This window comes from Capra hircus, chromosome 16 (genome assembly GCF_001704415.2).
Source record: "Capra hircus breed San Clemente chromosome 16, ASM170441v1, whole genome shotgun sequence".
NCBI classification, from domain to species: Eukaryota; Metazoa; Chordata; class Mammalia; order Artiodactyla; family Bovidae; genus Capra; species Capra hircus.
In genome coordinates this window covers 52912525-52922446 of record NC_030823.1, presented here as the reverse complement: position 1 = coordinate 52922446, position 9922 = coordinate 52912525, and the positions used below count along the sequence as shown (strand labels likewise).

The window sequence follows — 9922 nt, the reverse complement described above, 5'->3', positions numbered from 1 at the left end:
GGGCATAGACTTGGATTACTGTGATGTCAAATGGTTTGCCTTGGAAATGAATCAAGAACACTGTTGTTTTTGAGGTTGCACCCAAGTACTGCATTTTGGACTCTTGTTGATTGTGAGGGCTACTCCATTTCTTCTATGGGATTCCTGCCCACAGTAGTAGCTATAATGGTCATCTGAATTAAATTAAATTCACCCAGTCCCATCCATTTTAGCTCACTGATTCCTAAGATAGTCTTCTCCATCTTGACCTTGATTCATGGACTTAACATTCCAGGTTCCTATGCAATACTGTTCTTTAGAGCATCAAATTTTACTTTTTTTCACCAAATATCCATAGCTGAGCATCGTTTCTACTTTGGCCCAGATGCTTCATTCTTTCTGAAGCTATTAGTAGTTGTCCTCTGCTCTTTCCCAGTAGCATATTGGACACCTCTGACTTAGGAGGCTCATGTTTCAGTGTCATATATTTTTGCCTTTTTATACAGTTCATGAGGTTCTCATGGCAAGTATACTGGGGGTGGTTTGCCATTCCCTCCTCCAGTGGATCATGTTTAGTCAGAATTCTCCACTATGACCCATCTGTCTTGGGTGGCCCTGCACGGCATGGCTTATGGTTTCATTGAGTTATGCAAGCCTTTTTGCCACGGTAAGGCAGTGATTCATAAAAAGGTTTTAATTGCTAAATCCCACCAAAAATATTTTATTCTTCTTGTTCTCCAAGAGGAAAACCACCACCACCAACAACAAAAACACAGACAAACAATATTTTACACTGTGTCATTCACAGGGACCCTTTAGGAATGCACCTCCTCCCCACCCAGACCCCTGCCTCACTACCCAGTCCCTACCCTTACTCTTTATTGTGATTTAGAGCCAGCTGTTTCAGAGAAGCCTTGGCTTAAGCCCAGAGAACCAAGCACATGCCCAATTGCATTTCCCTTGCTCCTTTTAATGAGCTTATGATCTGTTATTTCTGATGTAAAGCCAAAGTGACAACTTGACACAGAGGAATTTATGTTGTTTCCTTTGGGAATGACACTACCATGTTTTTGAAGCTGCTCTAATAGTAGGACATTTTGTTTATATCAATCTGTCAAAGCATTCCCAAACAATACAATGATGCTTTCAAACTTCATTTTAGCTTTCCAATAGCAGGAGCAAATAATAGCTTTCCTGTCTCACACCCATGGCTGTAACAGAACCCATTTATTCTTATTGTTTAGTGCTAGGTTGTGTCCAACTCTTTTGCGACCTCATGGGCTATAGCCCACCAGGCTCCTCTGTCCATTGGATTTTCCAGGCAAGAATACTAGAGTGAGTTGCCATTTCCTTCCCCAGGGATCTTCCCAATCCTGGCAGAAACTGAGTCTCCTGCTTGACAGGCAGATTCTTTACCACTCAGACACCTGGGAATCCCCCAGAAGTGACCTACTAGTGAAAATCAATGTTCCAGGAGTGAATCCATGATTGAGTCTTTGATTCTGCCCCCCCCCCATATTCCCTCCTGAATGAATATCTGATTAAATCAACTCATCTGGTTATATGTGAAGATCTGATCAGGATTTTCCTGGAGGACAGTCCAAAATCTAATCAGGCATCACTTTCTGATTGGATGGTAACAGTTGGACAGGGAAATGATGTAATCAGAAAGGCTTATAAAAACTTGAGGCATCCAAGAAGAGGTGCAGAAGTTTCTTTCTCTGGAGTCACTGCCTGGGATCTATCTGAGCACACTGTCAACCACAGTAGAGCTGGTAAGTTACAGACCTCAGCAAAGGACACCCTCATCTTATCTATGGTCAGCAGGTTTCCACTGGTGGTGTGCAGCTATGGATGTCAAGGAGATTTTCCTTTTTCTTTCTTTCCAGATGTGTAAATGTAAGGCTTTTGCCTCTAAGTGTAATTTTGCCTTAATCCCAAACATCTGAATTTGTGCTTTGGTTTATGTCATTCAAAAATATCTTAATCAACAAGATTTTATTTTTCAAAGAAAACATCTAAACTTTTGAAATTTTATTTCTCAACATTGAAAATAGTTTGTACAAGTAGCATTCATATAAGGAGTATCTGTTTCATCCCAGCATGTTAACTGTGGGAACTGAGGGTAAAGGCTGTGTTGGGCTACATGAAGCTATTATTCCCATAGTTTTAGGCTATAAGTGATGATTTTGATGATTCTTCCCCATAAAAAGATGGAGCTTAACATTCAGCTCATGGTGCAAGTTTCCCATGAGCAAAGTAGTGGATGGAAATGGATGGATTAGTGGGTTGTGTTTCTTCCTCCTTGGTCCTTCTGAGATGCTTGTTCTGGTGCCTGTAGGGGCAGAATTATGGTTTTCTGCCCACTGAGCCCAGAGTAAAATTGTACAAAAACTGAGGTTCTTCCATCACTGCCAGAGCAGTGACGTTGACTGTAAGTTCCTCTGAAGGGTGGGGAGACAGATGAAGGGGTGTTTATGCTTACCTGAGAAAGATGCCTTGTTCCCTGCAAGTTCTCACAGGATTCCTTTAGGAGCAGATTCAGGATGAGTGTCCAGAACCCCCTGAGACTCCTGAACCTGGCAGGGAAGAGCCTACTAACCAATGAGGCCTTGGCCATTTCTGCTCTGGAGTATCTGCCCATCGAGCTCTTCCCCCAACTCTTCATGGAAGCATTCTGTGGAAGACACAGAAAGACCTTAAAGGCCTTGGTGCAAGCTTGGCCCTTTGTCCGCTTGCCTCTGGGGGGCCTGATGCAGACACCTCATCTGGGAATCTTACAAGCAGTGCTGGATGGCCTTGATGTCCTGCTTGCACAGAAGGATCAGCCCAAGTGAGTCTGATGCAGGTAACCTGGTAGGATATGGGCAGTCCTGAAGAGACAGCCAAAGTCAAAAGTGAAGTAGGTGAAAGTCACATGATTGAGTGACTTTCACTCATGTCTGACTCCGTGAACCCCGTGGACTGTAGTCCTTGGAATTCTCCAGGCCAGAATACTGGAGTGGGTAGCCTTTTCCTTCTCCAGGGGATCTACCCAACCTAGGGATCAAACCCAGGTCTCCCGCATTGCAGGCAAATTCTTTACCAGCTGATCCACAAAGGAAGTCCAAGAATACTGGAATGGGTAGCCTGTCTCTTCACCAGTGGATCTTCCCAACCCAGGAATAGAACTAGGGTCTCCTACATTTCAGGTAGACTCTTTACCAACTGAGTTATTAGGGAAGTCAGGAGAGTAGATAGCAAATCAATGGGCCAGTGGCCTCTGATGATGCCAATGAAGAAATACAGAGATTTGGCCAGTGCTGAGCTCACTTTGAGAAATACCAGGTAACACTAGTGGTAAAGAACTTGCTTGCCAATGCAGGAGACATAGGAGACATGGGTTCAATCCCTGTGTCAGGAAGATCCCCTGGAGGAGGGCACAGCAACCCACTTCAGTATTCTTGCCTGGAAAATTCCATGAATAAAGGACTACCTGGGTTACAACCCACGGGGTCACAAAAGAGTTAGACATGACTGAAAGGACTAAGCACATGTCTTTCAGCAGTGCATCAGTGTCCAAAATGCAAGGGAATCTAAAAGTATGTCCCAGCCTCCTCCCAGGGATGCATAAGGGCACTAGAAGTATAAAGCTAGGAGAAATGAAAGGGGAAAAGGAGATGAAGGAAGGTGAGGCAGAGACAGAAAAAGAGGGCAAGGCAGCAGGTGATGTCAGGAATATGAAGTAAAAGATCAGGTGGGAAGTCAGAGTGTTGCCTAAATTTTGTGTGGATCTTAAACCATCCTTGCCAATCTGCTGTTTCCCCACAGGAGGTGCAAATTGCAGGTGTTGGATTTAAGGAATTCTGGCCAGGACTTCTGGAGAATGTGGTCTGGATCCAAGATCCATGTGTCTTCAAGCTCATCAATGGCACTAGGGGCTGTGGACAGTTTGAGGGAAGCTGAGAAGCCCTTGGCTCCTTTCGAGGTGTTCATAGAACTTCACCTCAAGGAAAGGAGCATGGATGGATTCCTCGCCTATCTCCTAAAGTGGGTGGAGGAGAGAAAAGCTTCCATACACCTGTGCTGTAAGAAACTAAGCATTCTTTCATTTCCCATGGAAAATATTATGAAGGTCCTGAGCATGGTGCAACTGGACTGTATCCAGGAGGTACATGTGAATTGCACCTGGTATTTGCCCACCCTGGCCATGTTTGCTCCTCTCCTGGGCCAGATAAACAAAGTGCAGAGACTCTTCATCTCCCACATCCACCTGCCATCTCCCAAGGAGCAGGTCAATCAGCACGTTGTGAAAATTACATCTCAGTTCCTGAGGCTGCACCACCTCCGGGATCTTCATCTGGAATCCCCCTTCTACCTTGAAGGCTGCCTGGACCAGATGCTCAGGTGAGAGTGCATGGCTGGCAAAGTAACAGTAAACAACACTAGGATATCAAATGCACTATCCTCTTTGCTGCTCTATCCTGAACTGTGGTATTACACAATCATCCAAATCAAGGTAGGGGTCCAAACTGGGACAGAAGTCCTGGAAAGGGACATCTTGTGAGGAAGCTATAGACTAGGGGTTAGAATATAGTGGAGTGGGTATTCGATTTCCTTTTTAGTCAGTGTTATCTTTCCTAGATGACTTAGGAAAATAGGTAAGGGAATGTGGCATCAAAGATGGACAACTCGACCAGGCCTGAGCATTTATAAACCAAAGCTGTATGCCCTCCAGTTCTGTGACCACTATAAGCCTATTTTAAATACCCTATCAACACACAGAAATCCCTTGCATTCCTATACATTAAAATGAGAAAATAGAAAGAGAAATTAAGGAAATAATCCCATTCACCATTGCAATGAAAAGAATAAAATACTTAGGAATATATCTACTTAAAGAAACAAAAGACGTATATATAGAAAACTATAAAACACTGGTGAAAGAAATCAAAGAGGACACTGATAGATGGAGAAATATACCGTGTTCATGGATTGGAAAAATCAATATAGTGAAAATGAGCATGCTACCCAAAGCAATCTATAGATTCAATGCAATCCCTATCAAGCTAGCAACGGTATTTTTCACAGAGCTAGAACAATAATTTCACAATTTGTATGGAAATACAAAAACCACGAATAGCCAAAGCAATATTGAGAAAGAAGAATGGAACTGGAGAAATCAACCTGCCTGACTTCAGGCTCTACTACAAAGCCACAGTCATTAAGACAGTATGGTACTGGCACAAAGACAGAAGAATAGATCAATGGGAAAAAATAGGAAGCCCAGAGATAAATCCACGCACCTATGGACACCTGATCTTTGACAAAGGAGGCAAGAATATACAATGGAGAAAAGAAAATCTCTTTAACAAGTGGTGCTGGGGAAACTGGTCAACCACTTGTAAAAGAATGAAACTAGAACACTTTCTAACACCATACACAAAAATAAACTCAAAATGGATTAAAAATCTGAATGTAAGACCAGAAACTATAAAACTCCTAGAGGAGAACATAGGCAAAACACTCTCCGATGTAAATCACAGCACGATCCTCTATGACCCACCCCCCAGAGTACTGCAAATAAAAGCAAAAATAAACAAATGGGACCTAATTAAACTTAAAAGCTTCTGCGCAACAAAGGAAACTATAAGCAAGGTTAAAAGACAGCCTTCAGAATGGGAGAAAATAATATCAAATGAAGCAACTGACAAAGAATTAATCTCCAAAATATACAAGCAACTCCTGCAGCTCAATTCCAGAAAAATAAATGGCCCAGTCAAAAAATGGGCCAAAGAAGTAAACAGACATTTCTCCAAAGAAGACATACAGATGGCTAACAAACACATGAAAAGATGCTCAACATCATTCATTATCAGAGAAATGCAAATCAAAACCACAATGAGGTACTATTTCACACCAGTCAGAATGGCTACTATCCAAAAGTCTACAAGCAATAGATGCTGGAAAAGGTGTGGAGGAAAGGGAACCCTTTTACACTATTGGTGGGAATGCAAACAAGCACAGCCACTATGGAGAACAGTGTGGAGATTCCTTAAAAAACTGGATAGAACTGCCATCAATTCAGTTCAGTTCAGTCACTCAGTCCTGTCCGACTCTTTGCGACCCCATGAATCGCAGCACACCAGGCCTCCCTGTCCATCACCAACTCCCAGAGTTCACTCAGACTCGCGTCCATCAAGCTAGTGATGCCATCCAGCCGTCTCATCCTCTGTCGTCCCCTTCTCCTCCTGCCCCCAATCCCTCCCAGCATCAGAGTCTTTTCCAATGAGTCAACTCTTCCCTCAAGGTGGCCAAAGTATTAGAGTTTCAGCGTTAGCATCATTCCTTCCAAAGAAATCCCAGGGCTGATCTCCTTTAGAATGGACTGGTTGGATCTCCTTGCAATCCAAGGGACTCTCAAGAGTCTTCTCCAACACCACAGTCCAAAAGCATCAATTCTTCAGCACACAGCTTTCTTTATAATCCAGCTCTCACATCCATACATGACTGCTGGGAAAACCATAGCCTTGACTAGATAGACCTTTGTTGGCAAAGTAATGTCTTTGCTTTTCAACATACTATCTAGGTTGGTCATAACTTTCCTTCCAAGGAGTAATTGTCTTTTAATTTCATGTCTTCCTCATAAGGAAGCAAAGTAAGTTTTACTCTGCTTGAGTAATGAGGAGAGAGAGCTTTTAAGATTCTATGTACTTTAAGGGATGGGATGGGGAGGGAGGTGGGAGGGAGGGTCAGGATGGGAATACATGTACACCTATGGCTGATTCTTGTGAATGTATGGCAAAAACCACCACAATATTGTAAAGTAGCCTCCAATTAAAATAAATTTAAAAAAATAAAAGAAAATTCCTTAAAATGTCAACCTATAAAAAATTAATAGCTTGATCTTTTTCATGAATAAAAATATCTGCTAATAAGGAAAAAAAAAAAAGATTCTATGTACTTGACCCAGTTACAAAGAGAAGGTGAAATGACTGACTGCAATGAGATTGGTCATTCTGGGTATTAATCCTTATTGGATAATTTGACCAAACTTGGGCTTGGGCAGATCACTTGTCTCTCAATTTGCAGTCAAATTCCACCTCTAAGACCTAATTCCTCTTTCTCCCCAGGTGCCTGATGACCCCCTTGGACACCCTTACGATAACTCGCTGCCTCCTTACAGATTCAGACCTGACCCATCTGTCCCAGAGCCCGAAAGTTAGTCAACTAAAGGGCCTGAATCTGAGTGGTGTCACGATGACCTACTCTAGTCCTGAGCTCCTCCCAGCTCTGCTGGAGAAAGTTTCAGCCACCCTCCAGGAGCTGTACCTAGAGCAATGTGGGATCAGGGACTTCCACCTGGAATTCCTTCTGCCAGCCCTGAGCCTTTGCATCCAGCTCACATCCTTTAGTCTGTGTGGAAACTTCCTTTCCATGGCCACAATGGAGAAGATGCTGCGACACACTTCCGGACTGCCCAGTTTAAGTGGAGAGCTGTACACTGTCCCTCAGGAGAGTTTCAGCTCTCAGGGGATCATCCAAACAAGTAGACTTGCCCAGTGTCGGACTGAACTGCTGGAAATTCTGAAGGACTTGGGACGTCCCAGGACCATCTGGATTTGCTTCACCCCCTGTCCACACTGTGGAGATAACACATTCTGTCATCCTGAGCCCATCATATACAGCAATAACACCCTTGCCTAGTTGGGTGCATCAGTGAAAAGCTTTCTTCTGAGTACTTGGGAACTGAAATCTAGGACAAAGTACATTGTGAAGGGAAAACAGACCCTTGATGTCAGACATCTTCTCAATGTGAATGTGAAAAGAAAATGTGATCTTGCAGGCAGCAAGATTGCAGGGGGAAATGTAGTCTCTGTGGTAATGGTATATTTGTGGATATGTGTCCTGTAGAGTCAGAAATAGGAACCTGAATTTCTTTAGGTGGACTTGAGGTTGAGACTCACATGTTGAAGCTATCCCTGGGTAGATGGTTATAAAGAAATTGTCAGAAATAAAGAGACTCTCATTGTAAGGCTACCGCTGCTGCTCTACATGATGTCTTAATTTTTCAGTTCATATCACGGGAATTTCCAAACACTGATTTTTTTTTTTTTAAGCCACTGAGTTGTCTATCATCTAAAACCTTACACTCCCACCAGTTCTTTACTCTATATGGGCCATCTCTGATCTTCTTTCTTACTTCTGGGGCTGTTCAGTGAGTTTATACACACTGAGAGGAACGTGTTGTGTACAGTGAGCCACTCGAGTGCAGACCCCAGAAGGACCCTCACTACTGACTCAGGCCATGACCTTGGACATGAGCAGTCCTTGTGATTGCCTTGGTCCCTCCATAAGGCAAGAATATAGGAGTGGGTTGCCATTTCCTCCTCCAGGGGATTGTCCAGACCGAGGGATCAAACTCCAGTCTCCTGTGTCTCCTGCATCATACACTGGTTCTTTATAAAACTGAGTCACCTGGGAAGTCACTTTTCTGTAAATGCTAGTTTACTAAATAATTGTGTGACTAAATAATATTCATTTAAATACCTAAGATATAAATGCTCTTCAAAAAATTATAAAAGATATAACTGTTTTGTTTGGGGTTTTAATTAATTTTTAAAATTTTAGTTTTATTTTAATGTGGATTTTTCAAAATATTTAACTTGGTTAAGCATCTCAAAAACATAGGACTTAGAAACTAATTTTGACAATCAATGAGCATTAGTTTTTCTTCTACTTTAGAAAATATTTAATATAATAAAATTTTAGAGCAGGAAGGGTTACAGTTATATTTGTAAAAATAGATTTTCTTTTTTAGAGCAATTTTTGGTTCAAAGTAAAACTGAGAAGAAAGTACACTGAGGGCTCATTAACACATGACCCCGCAACATGCACAGCCACTCTACCCATCAGAATCTTCACTGGTTCCTACTGTCCTCAGCTCTGGACAGTAAAGAAGTTTTCCCACAAAGTGGAGGCCAGGCCAGGGCCCCTGAAGCCACTGAAGATCCCTATGTTCCTCCTTGATTTGTGTCAGGCAACCAATGGTATGTGGTTTGACTTTCATCTCCCATGACATTTCTATGGATCAAAGCAGACAACCTGGTATCACTTGGATGACAACAACACAGTACTAGGCCTCATATTTTCTCATTTCCTTCTGTAAAGCACAATTCTCAAAGTCTGAAGGCTGTAATGTGTGAGAAGACTAAAGTGCAAAATTTCCAAAGAACATTCATCCCTTTCCTTAGCCTCAGCCAAGATGGGTGATCCTTCACTTCCCACTCAAATTGCATCTCATCTTTGCATCCAGAATGGACATTAATTACCAAGTGAAACAAGTCAGATGGAGAAGGATAAATATGGTATGACATCCCTTATATGTGGAATCTAAAAAGAAATGATAAAAATGAACTTACTTTCAAAACAGAAAGAGACTCACAGACTTAGAGAATAGTTACCCTTGGGGAAGGATAGGAGAAAGGGGTAGTTTGGGATGGATATGTACACACTGCAGTATTTAAAATGGAGAGCCAGCAAGGAACTTCTGTATAGCACATGGAGTTCTGCTCAATGTAAGGTGGCAGCCTAGGTGGGAGAAACGTATGGGGGAGAATGAATACATGTACATGTATGGCTGAATTCCTTCACTGTTTACCTGAAACCGTCACAACATTGTAAATCTGCTATGTGTGGGTTAGTCACTCAATTGTTAGTCACACATTGTTAATCACTTAATAGCGTCTGACTGTTTGTGACCCCACCGACGGTAGCCTGCTAGGTTCCTCTGTCCATGAAAATTTCCAGGCAAGACAAGAATACTCAGATTGGATTGGCAATGGAATGGATTCTCATTTCCTTCTCCAGGAGATCTTCCTGACCCAGAGATCAAACCTGGGTCTCCTGCGTTGCAAGCAGATTCTTTACCATCTGAGCCATCAGGGAAGCCCCAAATCAACTT

General features: G+C 42.5%; 1 protein-coding gene across 1 annotated transcript; it reads left to right on the top strand.

The window, feature by feature from the left end:
- LOC102178197 (melanoma antigen preferentially expressed in tumors-like) lies at positions 2526 to 7665 on the top strand. Its single transcript, XM_005691073.1, has 3 exons — positions 2526 to 2812; positions 3790 to 4365; positions 7092 to 7665. The coding sequence occupies exons 1-3, from the start codon at positions 2526 to 2528 to the stop codon at positions 7663 to 7665; spliced, it is 1437 nt and encodes a 478-aa protein (XP_005691130.1).